The 13456-nt window shown below is 41.9% G+C and overlaps 2 protein-coding genes across 12 annotated transcripts in view; one reads left to right on the top strand and one right to left on the bottom strand.

Moving 5' to 3' along the window:
* The window catches only part of AATF (apoptosis antagonizing transcription factor), an 83766-nt gene extending 81487 nt beyond the window's left edge, over positions 1 to 2279 (top strand). For all 3 annotated transcript variants that reach the window (XM_073316095.1, XM_073316094.1, XM_073316097.1), the window contains one exon: positions 897 to 2279. In XM_073316095.1, the coding sequence (XP_073172196.1) occupies positions 897 to 960 (64 nt within the window). In that variant the 3' untranslated portion in view covers positions 961 to 2279. The remainder of the gene's footprint in view (positions 1 to 896) is intronic.
* Positions 2280 to 11205: 8926 nt separating this feature from the next.
* The window catches only part of ACACA (acetyl-CoA carboxylase alpha), a 182487-nt gene continuing 180236 nt past the window's right edge, over positions 11206 to 13456 (bottom strand). For 8 of the 9 annotated variants that reach the window (XM_073316082.1, XM_073316080.1, XM_073316076.1 and 5 more), the window contains one exon: positions 11206 to 11937. In XM_073316082.1, the coding sequence (XP_073172183.1) occupies positions 11811 to 11937 (127 nt within the window). In that variant the 3' untranslated portion in view covers positions 11206 to 11810. The remainder of the gene's footprint in view (positions 11938 to 13456) is intronic. The other variant, XM_073316093.1, reaches the window with a different exon arrangement.

A 13456-nucleotide genomic window follows, 5' to 3' on the forward strand; every position in this document is an offset into this window, starting at 1 on the left:
TGTCCCAGTGAAATCATGGCTGAACAGTTCCTGGCCTGACTGAGTTTTAGGTGATCGTCACCTCTGATCTTGTTTAAAATTCTTTGTTTTAATAATCCTAGATGATGTTAGCAGCACGGGCAAGGAGGTAGTTTCTCTTCTATGAGTTTTATCTGCTGTATCTCTGTGTCTTCTCTACTTTGAGTACAACCGGGAACTCAAAATGTAGCCCTGTCTGGATGCTTTTTCCTTAAGGGTTCTCTAGATTGCCATGACCACATGAATTTCTGTTTTGCAGCTGAAGTTTGTAAATAAATTTGCCTTCCCTCCGCTCCCCCTCCATCTACCTTCCCTAGCTACTTAGGTTTTAAGCTTAAAAATAAAGAAAGAAAACCAGCCTGTGATGTGGTGATTTTTAAAGGGAAACTTGCTTCTCTTATCAGAACTGCTGCATATGTGATATTAATTGGAATCTTGTTGCTGGGTCATTTTCATTGTTTTTCAAGTACCGTCAAATCCAAGAAATGTATGAAAACTAAATTATAGCCCCACATAGGCTGTCTGATTGAATCCTCCTTATGGCATTGCATTCTCATACAGCCTATTAAAATATTCAATCTTGTTTTCTTACTTGAAGAGGCTGTCTGTAAAGGGCAAACTTATAGAAAACCTCATTCCCTAGAGAGATGGTATCCAGCCACACCGAAATATTTACATATTTCTGTACTGCATGTGATTGGTCGCACGCAAGTTCTTCCCTACACTTGTATGTATTAATAAAGATTGTTGAATGCATTTTTAATTATACGACGGCCTTTTCATTTGAAGCGGCGGATGGTAGCGCTGCCTGCCTCTTGCTTCCAATTTGACCTTGAAAAGTTACTCTCCCCCCCCCCCCCCCCTTTTTTTTTCCCCAGGACGGAGCTTTATCGATCGTTGTTTGGCAAAATCACGCATCCTGAAGAACCCAAGCAGAATTAGCATCAAGCCTTTGCAGAAGGAAAACATATGCACAGACACTTACTTTTGTTCTCTGCGTTTGGCTAATGCCCAGTGGGATCCTTCGTTTGCATTTGGACTCTTGCCTCGGTGCTGCCGGAACCTGCAGCCACGTTGTCACATCTGGGCAGTTTGTAGATCACAGCTCTACTCCTGTGGTTCACTTAGTGATGGCCGCAGTAGGGTTCATTGAGAGAGCTTCTAGCCACGTGGTAGCCCACAACTTTCAAGATTTCAAGACCGCAGTGAAGTGGATTATGTCATGTGCAGGGAAGCGCCAGCACCCTTCCTTTTTAAGGTCACTCAAAGTGTGTCTTGTCTTGTAATTTGATGAGGATTATTTTATTTCATGCAGACCCCATTGCTGAATTGTGCAGTACAAAGCAGAGTTAAGAAGGAAATGTACCCTGGCAAGAGGGCACCCCCATATATTTTTTGCAATTCAGTTTAGAATCTGTCCATGCCAATTAAAGAACATACAATGCCCTTCCCTTTTTGATCATCTTGTATGTGTGGCCCTGATCCTGCAACCTTATCTGCACGAGTAGACCCTTATGCCTTTCTAGAATCCCACTGAGATTAGTGGGGCTCCGAAGGTGGCTGTTTAAGCATATCCTACTGCAGAATGGGGACCTACGTTTGTGTTAAATCAACTTCCTGGACCTTCGTTTGAAATGCACGGTTCTGCGGCAGTATTTTAGAATGCTGCAGCTGTGCATTGTCTGAGCCACGATGGCTAAAATGCCATTAATGTGGCCGGAAAAAGGTGCTCCCCATCCGTGGTTACCTTGAATTTCAGAGAGTCCAAACTCCTGGGCTTCCAAAAGGACTGCTTATTATGCATAAAAGGTCAGTCATGGAACGGCTCCCAGCTGAACACATGCACGTGATCGGGGATATTTTTGCAATTGGAAAATGTTTGTGAATTTTCAGTTCAGCATTGATGGTGCACGCCGTTATTTTTGCTGATCAGGATTCTTTGAGGCCTCTTCCTTTTCTCTCCACTAGTGACCCGCTTTCTACAGAGGTTAGCACCGGCGTAAATCTGGCAAGAGGAGATGATTCACTTGTTTTTTTTTTTTTTTTTTCATCAGAAGGTCAAAAGCTGAAAATTAAATCCCCATAAGGGGGATTTATTAGCCTGCTGTGACCAATCTCAGATGAAGATTATCTTGCATAAATAATGTGTGTATATGTTTGTAGTATAATAACAAGACGGCCATTGCATTGACTTGTTTAACTACATTGTCTCTGTTTTGTTCTTTAAATAATCTGATTAAAATAGCCTGTAAATGGACTAACCAAGTTTTGTCAGTGCAGTGAATGCATCCGGTGTGTCTGAATGTGGATTTGAGGGATATATGCTAGTTTAATTAAGCAACTCTCTTCAATGGGTTTTTTTTTAAAGTCTTTAACCTGTTATTTATTTTAATGCACAACGAAGGAGTCTGTATTCTTTTGGTTCATTTTGTTTACATTTACAGAGTATCTGTCATGTCAGGATCTTGAAGAGTTCTGCAAACTTTGCTTAAATCTCATGACACCCCTAAAGGTAGGTAAGCATTGTTATAGCATTTCACAGATGGACTAACTGAGAAATGAAGAGGCCACTGACACAAGGTCAGTTGGTGAGATGAGTCCTGGCTCTCTCACTCCTGTTTTAATTGGTAGAGAAGCATAGAATCATCAGTCACATCTTGACGCATTGACAAGGTGATCCTAACAAAGACGATTGCAAAGCTAGTGATATATTCTCCATCTGAATTTGAGAACTTATCTCAGTTCCTTGGCTTGCTGTAGTAAGTGGTAAATTAATAAGGACAATTAATAACATGTGCATAGTGCTTTTTATCTTGAGGAATTCCAAAGCACTTCTACAAAAACGTAAAGGTACGTAATGTTTTTTTTGCATGTTTATTCGATCACTTAAAACTGTGTGTGTGTTGCTTTCAAGTTTGTCTGTAATAAGACAAGGATTATAAAAAGCGTTCCCTTCTTTAGAACTTCTGAATGCTCATCCAGTGGGGGTTGGGTGAAAGCACTGGCCAAATATTATGTGTAGTTTCCTAAATAAGTGGCCTGATTTTACCTGAGTGGCGGCTGTTGGGAGCTCTGCACTGCTGGAAATCAGGCCAGTTATAAACTAGTACATCTCAGCAGGAGCTCTTTCAGCTTTGGTTATAACATAACCTCCTTGGGTATTTTATACGTAACTTGTTAACTTGTGGTCACCTAATCGGGTGGATGAAAGACATGAGTACTGGCTTTCTATACCTACGACAGTATGCCAGAATTTATGGAAGTATCGGGTTCCCCCCACTATTGGGACATTGTCCTGCATGACACTGAAATATCAGTTACTCCAAAGTATTTGGAGAAAATACGCTTAATTAGCTAGAACATATGAAGGGTATGAGACAGCAGAGATGGTATAAAATACATAATCATACAAGGCGGTTTTAGAATTCAGGATACCACCCTCCTTCCAGCAAAGAATAAATTGGAAACTATTTTAATTGACACGGATCCTGCTATTGAACTGTTACCTGAAAGACAGATTAGTTGATTGATTTGCATTTTAATAAAATCGAATACTTTATTTTTGTGTGTGGGGCTACTGCTGATTTTTAAATGAGTTCAGACCTGTTATCAGGACTGAATTCAGAGGCATTTTTAATGACGAATAAAACATCCCTTTCCTTTTGTGTGGAGTTGATTTATTTTATTTTGCTAGGAACACTAGGATGGCGTGATCCAAACTCTACGCCCCAGTATCAAGGAACACGAAGAACAGAAAGTTACCAGTAAGCAAAATATTTTCTTTTTTTCAAGTTCATACTGAAGGCTGATGGAAAATTCAGGCGATGGAATATTCATTCTCTTCGTTACAGGGTAAAGGCACTTATATTTTGGTTAAACACGAATAGATTCAGTTGCATCAAACTGATCTTATAATCAATATGGAATTAGAAAATGGATCAGTTCTTTGCTTTAAGTAAACTTGAGCAGAGTGTTTCAAAGATTCACCTTTACAATACGTTGCAGCCAGGCAATAGCCATTAGCTCCATTGCTCAGCTGATTCAAAAATAAGTTGGCCCCGCTCTCCTTATCTCCTTTGCACTAGGCACCTGAGAATTGTCTAGCACCACAGCAACAAAAGAGAGCAGCTGTGCGTTGCGTAACAATACGGAAATGCCAGTGCTGAAACTTATCAACATGTTGCATCGTGATCCTTCGCTGGCCACCGTCCAGTTGTGGCCCTCTTGATCAGTGGGTGGAGGAGAGTTATTGTCCCCTGTAGAAAATATAACATTTTTCTTGGGTTTATAAAATATCTGTGCCCAGGTGAGCATTGACTTTGTCTTACAAAATGCATGTAGCGTGGATGAATAAATCTTGATGTCCACTCGCAGAAAAGCAGTCGTTGTAGGTAGCATAGGAGCACATTGATATTTTTTTTTCTCCTATCTTTCCAGGGCTCTGACTTGTCAAAATTTGCCAGGGAGAAACTTAGCAAATGTCACTATTGGTCTTTCTATTCCTGGATCCAAATAACAACCTTATGCTGTGAAGTTTGCAACAGTCTTAGCTCTCCCTGCAATGTACGAGGGCATGGCTGGCGGAGGGGCGAAATCCAGCCACAAAGAATCAAGGGTAAGCAGTGCTACTTAACTAGTGCTGTTTGGGGGGTGGACAAAGCCTCTATATTTGTATTGTGTCCTAGGAGGAAGAGGAGAAGCATTACATCACATGTAGGTCACAGTGAGCAAAGGGAAGGCTGGCTTTATGGAAGCAGGCTTCAGTGTCCTAGTGTCGAGCAATGTCGTGTCAATTAACAGGCTAATGTTGAGTAGACAGAAATGTAGCCTACACATCAGAGCACGCCTGACGGTCCTAAACCTACAGGCTGCAAAAGTAGCCACAGCCAGTCACTGCGATCTGTCTTACGGTCTGCGGTGGCTAAGGCAACGAACTCTTCCACATCATTCCTCATAAGCCAATACAGCAGCAGCTCTGGTTCATTTCTCCCCGCACCCCGACATACCAGCAAGACCGTGGGCTGACACTCCAGAAGTATTTTCCCCGCAGGTTGAACAATACCAGCACTTAATTTCTGAATAGCTGAAAGCCTCCGACCTGTGGTCTGCTAACGTCATTACAAAAAAGTCTCATGATTTAATCGCCACAATTCTGAGGGCCATCAAGTGGAGGAAATGAGCCGCTTCCCAAGTTGGTGTCGGCGGAATGGTTTCACGCCGCTTACGCAGTTAGAGCAACCATTAAGGATGTTTAAAAGGAAGCCGGACATGCGTCTCCTACATTACTGCTCCAACAAGTCCGGCGCCTATTCTCGGCGTAGGATTACGTTGCTTTGACTTGAGGGGCTGACTGTACATGCCTGGTTTAAAATTCCTTTTCAGTTTGACTCCTGTGTCCTTTAAAGTCGTAGCTGGAGGTAGTGTTAAAAGGGTTACATGAAACACTTCAAATGTGATAACTTCTAGTTCATATTGTTTGAAGAGATAAGAGTGATTCAAAGCCCTACTAAGGATGCTTTTGAATTTACTTATCAGCATTTAAGCAGGCTTTTTCTTCCCCCTACCTGGTTAGTGTGATTTATCAAGGGAACCTTAGAAAGGAAGGTTTAGCCTGCAAGGACCCCGTTTCATCTACTAACCTTGCTGGTAAGGTCAGTTCTTTATTCCTGATGTGCAAATGGTACGTTTCCAGGATCTGAATATGCTGGCAGCCGAAACACAGCCTGTGTAATTCTTGAGTAGGGGCTAATCAGAGCCATCTACAGGAGTGCCTCGAGCGGTTACGTGGCTGAGTCCAGTGGCAGGGCAGCCTGCAGTTAATCAGCTCTGGCCTCGCTAGGAGGTGGTGTTGTGGTCAATGTGAATTACTGCAGAGACCGGCTAGGACGCAAAGCTTATTCCGACAGCAAAAAAAGGGCAAATTACCCAAGGCCTAAGTGTTTTGTATGCTCAGAAAGTACCTCAAAGTTCTGGAATTCAGGTTGGTCTGTAAATTCCATATTGTAAGTCTTTTTTTCCTGGGTCTCCCCTAAACACAGACTCTCTGGGCCTGCAAAATTCAAACCTTAATAGAAACTTACCCCAGCCACTGCTGTTCTATTAAATATTTAGTCCTGATTTCCATTCCAACGTTGGGCTAATGGTGGCTGCCCAATGCTGTGTAGGGCATGATTCTTGTGGGGCATGCGTTTAGTTGGAAAAGGAATTAAGTGAATCTTTCTGTTTGCCAGGGTCTGGCTATATTGGAGGTTGTAAAAGTCTGTGTCTGTAGGCAAATTTTACCAGTCCCATTTTCCTTTTACTCACTCGTGTGGGGGTGGTAATACCAAGCTTGTATCAGGCTTCGGACTTTGCACACTAACTATGCCCACCACAGGTGAGTACGAGGTCTAGTTCACAGAGGATTACATTGATGCACAAACAAATCAAGTGACCAGGTCATGGTCACACAGCAAATCGAAGGGGAGCCAGGCTTCTGACTCCTGCTCTCTACAACAATGCTTCCTAATAGCTGGTGAACCACTGTCTACCTGGCTGTGGCTAGTCATAGACTCCCTGTCTCTACAGAAAGGTAGCCAGGGTGCTGTGGAGAGTTAGCAGAAAATGCTCCCGCTCTCATTGCAGGACTATTTTATGGTCAAAAGGTGTAAATGGTTATTAATAAGGACAGTGATACCAGAATGGTTTCCAGTAAGTTTTCCTGATACTACCAATTAACAGTGAGTAAGATTTTTCCCAACAGAATATTAATTCCTTATTAATTCATGATATATCTGCTTATTAGTTCCTAGCTGTATGTGCATTATAGCCTTTTAAAGACATTGTGGATCAGGTAGGGGTGTGTGTGTGTGTGTTTTGGGGGTGGGGGGGTCTGAATTTTTCCTCTCCCCCAGCAGAGAATTTCAAGTTTCAGACAAACAACTTCATTTACAAGTGTGTCTCTAATTAGCTGCAGAATTAGTAAAGCGGAGTTTTCCCCCCATAGATCGGCTAAACCCCCGAGGGAGACTGTGGAATAGAGAGAATCGCATTTCCAATTATTTTGTTGAATTGCTAATTTAGTTATTGTGCCTGGCGTAATTGTGATGGGTATTGGGTGTGCAATTCAATTTGTTTTAAATATTTGTGGGAAGGCTGATCAGTAATGGAGCTGACCTATTTTGTGGCCCAAATTGAGAGAAGAGACTAAAACAAAAACAGCTACAAAGCCACAGTTTGTTTCAGTTTTTATTTTGATCTCTCTCATCCCTCTTGAGACTGTTGATGCAACAAAAGGTTTAAATTAAAAGATGATAGCACTTTGATCTTGGGCTTTTGAAAGCTTACAGCTTTGGCACTTTTCTTGGCATTTTAATATGTAGATATTTTAGGCTAAAGAGTTTTAAATGCATTTCTGGAGTTCAGTAGGTTTTTTCCCCTCTAAATTCTATTATGATTGTTAAGGTGATTTCTCTCTTTAACCCTCAGGATTCTGGTTCAAGAAATGCGTGAAAATAACTGGAACTGCTGGGTTGATACAATTTAGTTGGAAATTGTGTTAAATACTTACCATTAATTAGAGGTGGAGATTTTTAAAACCCTGTGTGGGGTGAAGTCTGTATTGGATTTATGTTTGTAACTTAGCTGGCAGGGGGAAACATTTAAATTAGCTATATCTGCAATTCCATTTCAGAAGCTCTGGGTGGGAGTTTCTATGAATGCATATCTAGTGTAGGAGTTGGTTCAGGGTTCAAATAAATTTATAGTCAAACTGTATAGTGGGTGTACACTGCTCATGGCATTCTCTCTATCTGCAGTGAGAACGGACACGTGGACTTAACTGTTCTGCCCTTAGTTTGCCAATATAGGTAAAGCAGACACAGGCTTCAAGGCCCGGAAAACACTAGATTGATTTAAATCTAGGACAGGAATTAGTCCTAGCACTTTAAAGCATCTATTAGGTAGTTTGCCACAAACCAGTGTGGTAAAAACTGTTTGTAACTGATCATGTGAAAAAGAAAAGTGAAATTAAAGCAAGGTGCGATTTCATTCCCCTTCTGCTTCGCTGGGAAATGTTCAACCATTCTTAAAGCCAGGTGTTGATGGAGGAGTATCAGCTCCTGTGTGTTGTAACAAGAAGGCAAGAATGTTAATGTGCTGGATGTTGCCTTGATTTATATTCCACTGAGTATATTTGTGTTTGACTATAAACATTTTTCTATTTCAGAACTCAGATTTTCCTGCATTCACGTTTTAGTAGTTCGATATCATGGGAACGATAGATGCGACAAATTAAGCCCCTGGCTTCACGGCGTGAGAAGTTACAAAGGGGATGAAATGAAGAAAAGGGCTGGCAACTTACGAGAACAGGTGAAAATACGTGTGCTTTTAAGTGTTACATAGTACAGTCTTTTCCCAGGCTTAAGCATGAACTACCCAGACTTAGTACGCATTTTAAAACTGTGTGTGATCTATGGAGCTTGAGTGCAAGTTGAAATGAAAGGGGTGGCCATGCAAACCCACTAGCGGAATTAGCAGCCCAGACTCTTGAAGTAATGGGCCTGAACCTCGAAGTTCAGCTCTAGATGTGAATTTAGCCAAGCTTTTGGGCGGCAGGGTCACATGCCTGGATCTGAACTTCCTCAGAACTCAATCTGGTGCAATATCACCTTTAATGTCTTCTACATAAACAACCGCCTCCATTGAATTGAGTTAGAGCTAAAAGAGGGAGCGCTTACCAAAACCCCCACATACGGAATACATGGTTCCACTGGTAGCAATGAAAAGAGTCTTAAACAGATTCTTTTTATTAAAAGAAACTTGAGGTAAGTGAAATACATCAGCAAGTACCATAGATGTCCAGCAGTAACATGGCCAGGCTGCATCCTTTCTCAACTGCAAACAGACACAGAGCAGGACTTAATATGTACAGTAGACTTCGTTTTCTGGTAGTGTTGCTATAAGGTCTTAGTCTCTGGGATGACTGGCTGTCCCACTCAACGTGAAAAGGGGAGCTTGAAGCTGGGCAAGGTCTGTGCCTAGCTCCTCCAGAGTGGCTTTTATGTGATGCTTCAAGTTTAATTAAGATGTTAATAGTAGGGTTGTTTGCAGGGCGGAGCCATTTACTATTAGATTATAGTCAGTTTGAATGAAACAAACAATTCATAAAAAACTGCTTTAAGGACAATTTAAGCCACAACCAGCTTCTAAACTAGCATGTGCTAACTTTAACAGCTCTTAACCTGTATAAAAAAGAACAGCACTGAAATGTTGTAATGCTTACAAGCATCTTCAGAATATGTACTTTGTCAAGGCTCCTCAGAGCTGCACTAGCTTGTCTATGAGTGGGTGGGATGGAAAAGTGCTTCTCCCGAATCTTTTAAAATGAGGCTCTTATCTCAGAAATGATTCACATGCTTCAGCAGTGAGACCCCTAAAGGCTCCAGAATCCTTTACCAAAGAAATGTTTTTAATGCATGAGAATGGGCAATTCCGCTCTTTCTATACAGTTACTAAGTGCACCAGTAACACAAGCAGATGTAATTTCAGGGCCTACCAACTCTTGGTGAAAAGTTGATTTTTGACAGCTGCTACAATGGAAAGGGCCAACAGTCAGTCTGTCCAATAAATCCTTACTAGTTGAGAGAATTGTGCTTGCAGTGGAAGGCTATGTCTTCGCTGCAGCTTGTGTAGACATACCTGTGCTGTCTTGCTAAAAGTAGCAGTGAGGACTTGGCAGCAGGGATATGAAGCTATTTTTACCCTTTGTCAGGGCCAGTGAACATGGCTTGGGATGGGTCTGGTCTGCACAACAAATGCCTCAAACTTGTGTTGATTTTATGTTTTAGCAAAAACTAGGCTTGTTGATACTAGCCTACCTGTTATGGTTTACACTGCTGAGAAGAGAGAAAACTGTAGAAGCATTTCTATAATATTGTTTTACAGTAACTATGGGACAAACAGCCAGTCTAAATTCTATAATGTCTGATACTGTTCATTTTAAAAAATGTTTCTGGAGAAACATGTTACTTCAGATTTTCTATAAGAAAAAAGTTGTGTAGAAGATCAGACAATTAGGCCTTGTCTATGTGAATAGTGTAACTCAAATCGATGTAGCTTAGCTCTACTTACCGTGGGGTCCACACTACATGATGTTGACTCCCCTTACTCTTCTCAATCACAGGTGGATTTAGTGGGTCTAGTGAAGACCTGCTAAATCGATCGCCGCAGTGTTGATCCTCCGGTAAGTGTAGACAAGCCCTCAGTGATGTGAATGCTTTGATTCACATTGAGACCTATTTCCTATTAAAATAATTAAGACTAGATGTTGTGCTGTCATCTCAGGATTCTGCTGTGGTTTATATCACCACCAGGAACCCTCAGTAAAAATACAGGCTGGGGTTTTTTTGGGGAGGAGAAATCAACCTAGCTGCCAATGATGACATTCTTACCAGGCCTCCTCTGTGTCAAACCTTCCCAGAAAGTTTTGGGATAAAGTTTTTTTTTTTAAAGGGGGGGTTTAAGTGCAGCCTTACTTAGCCATGTCAGTCTGTCAAATGAATAAAAGTATTAGACAAGAAAGAAAATGACAATTTGCTGAAGGGTAGGATCAAGTGAATAGATGGTGCTGTTAGGGTAATAGCCATTAGCTCCTCAGTACATGGATGGAGGACTCCCACACATTTAAAATGGTAAGGGAGGGGAAAAAAGCCCAATATACAAACATTACCCAGACTCCTATTTACATTTTTCTAACGAGCTCAGAAATGCCTCTGTCCACACAAGAGCCTGAGCAGCTGCGTTTTTCATTTTAAAAACATCACTTTCGGTAACAGAGTACAAAAAATTATTGTGAGACAGAGAGCTGGTTTTAATTTCAGTATTTCTGTGACTTTTACTTTTGCCACTTTCCCCCATCTTTATGGAATGATCGTTTGCTTCCTAGGTGAGACAGAATGAATAAGTAACGGAATAGCCTGTGAATGTGCAGATAGAATATAAATATAGTTCTGCAGACACACGAGAGAGGGGACCAGAATTAACCCGTGTGATAGGTCATAATTATTACTGTCATAAACTGGATACATGGCAAATGGTAGCTTTTTCTAAGTATTTTTCTTTTTACAGGATACTACTTCATCTCTGCCCTGTCTGAGACCGTGAAAGCCTGCAGTATAGCTCCTGGAATGAAAATACTGAAATAACAGGTACTAAGTAAACAGCCAAGACAGATATGTAATGAAACTTGCGACCATCAGAGAGGAGAGGAGAGCAGGATGAGCTCCTCCCCAGTGTAACAGAGCCACGAACAAATACTGTTTTCCCATTTCTTTGTAGTATCTTCCCATGTGCGTTTAACAAACCCCTGACCAGCCAGCATGCCACTGGCACATTTGTCTGCTGAAACAAGACCACCATCACCAGACTGGGGGTGTGTGGGAGAAGGGCATAGTGTAAGAAAGCCCTTACTTTGCTGCTCTAAGACCTCATGGTACCACAGTACCCTTCATTGCCTTTTCCTACTGCTTTCAGAGGGCAGCCACACAGCTAGCTGATGCATTGGTCCAGTCACTCTTTGTTAAATAAATAAGGTACAGTTAGACATCCATAAGTTAATTCCTCAGCAGTTTTGTTTTCCTTATGTCTCTGGGGCCAGAGAGCATGCTCCCTCGGGTCAGTGTGATTTTAAAAACTAAAAATACCATTCTTCCTTTTGCTTCCTCTTCTCAGTACAGTGTTCACCACTGAGCAGACAAAGGGCAACTCTGAGCCTTTTGTCGCAGGAAAAGGAAGAGGGTGGGAAACAGATGCTCTTATGTTGAAGGAGGTGAGTCCATTGTTGAAAGAATACGCACTATCTCAGCTCGCTGGGTAGGGGATATATGCTGGGTCATGTGGACGATGGAATCCATGGCAACCTCAGGATTGGCCTGCACCAAGCTGCAAAGACAAGAGGGTTAGCAAGGGCACCCATCTCACCCCAACTGCTAGCCCCTTTCTCCTGGTCCAACTTGGCAGAGAAATTTAGCAAGCGGAGTACAGCCCAGTGTGCAAACTGTAAGCCTGAAGATTTTCACCTGATCTCATTTCCCTGCTCTAATTGAAATAGAGGATTTTTAAAAGTGTCTGGACAAGCCAGCAAGAGGTTTATTACGAACTGAGCTCAAGCAGCTCTTAGATTAACGATGAGGACAGAGTCTCAGCACCAAGCAATGCACAATGTACACGTGAGTGCCAATGGCATTTTGAAGAGGAAGAGGGTCCGAAGAGTAAACTCAGGGCAGGGTCAAGGATTGTGATGGGTAGAAAGAGGCGGTGGCGAGCACTGCGCTCCCTGATGCAGAAGGCTGCTCACAGTCATGTCATTTGCACTCCCTGGTTGTTACCTCACATTCCCCTCTAACTCTAGTTTTGGGGAAAGGCTGCAAGCCTCTGGAGGCTTTCCAGTCTGTAATAAAGTTGCATTTTGGTACCTAACAAGAGAGAAAATAGTGTCGACATTTGGATTACACAGTGTCCTGCTGCGTGATCTTTGAAAATTAATCAGAACAAAAGGGATGTTAGAAACTGGGTCCAGTTTCCCCAGAGAAAAGCTAGGGTGGGAGGCAGCTAGCATATTCTGCACTCTTGTACTTGAGCAGCAGCAGGATTTGTGGAAGGGAACAGAGAACTCATCCTTTAGGTGAGACTGAGAAACAGAAGAAATCGCATCCAAGAAAGCCTGCAGCAACATTGTGCCCTACCAAATATCTGCTAAGCCTTTAACAGGAGACGGTAGGGTAGTGTAGCTCAGAGAGCTTTCCTCACTACCCCCTCACATTTAGAGAATGGAACCACTTTAATTTTCCTATATTTGTATCAATATGGGGAACACCACAACTGTTTTACTGTGGCTTCCATGACCTTGTTTCAGCAAAGTGTGCTCTTAATGTCAGTGGGGCTGAAGCAGGGCCTTTGACATTTTGAGCTGAGTGTCTTTCACAGACTACAATACATTTTGAGTTCAAGGTGCCTGTAAAAACAAAGTTACATTTAGGTTTTATATGACAGCAAGTAAAAACTTTAAGGTTAGATTTCTAAAATTTGCTCAGTTTTAACAATCTTAAGTGCATTTATTTAAACAAAAAACTTGATTTCAACCTCACCCTGTCCCTTTATTTAAAACACCTCACAAATTCACTGGTGTTCTGAAACTGCAGTGAGGAGGGCCGTATAATTACCTGGATGGACTGAGACCTTGATGGCCAAATTCTAGTTGCTTTGGTCTTATTGCCTATACTAGTGCTCCCTGTCCCAAAATTTCCCACTGCTGCATCTCCAGACCTTGTCCGAAAATGTGAGATGACAACTTTCATTGTTACTACAACCTCAGAAAATTTTAGGAAAAAAATCCCTTATGTAGAGAGAGCTTTTCTGCTTACTAAAGGGGGCAGTGAGGGTTTTGTCCTAGAGCTCTGCC

The sequence above is a fragment of the Lepidochelys kempii genome, chromosome 17, assembly GCF_965140265.1.
Source record: "Lepidochelys kempii isolate rLepKem1 chromosome 17, rLepKem1.hap2, whole genome shotgun sequence".
NCBI classification, from domain to species: domain Eukaryota; kingdom Metazoa; phylum Chordata; order Testudines; family Cheloniidae; genus Lepidochelys; species Lepidochelys kempii.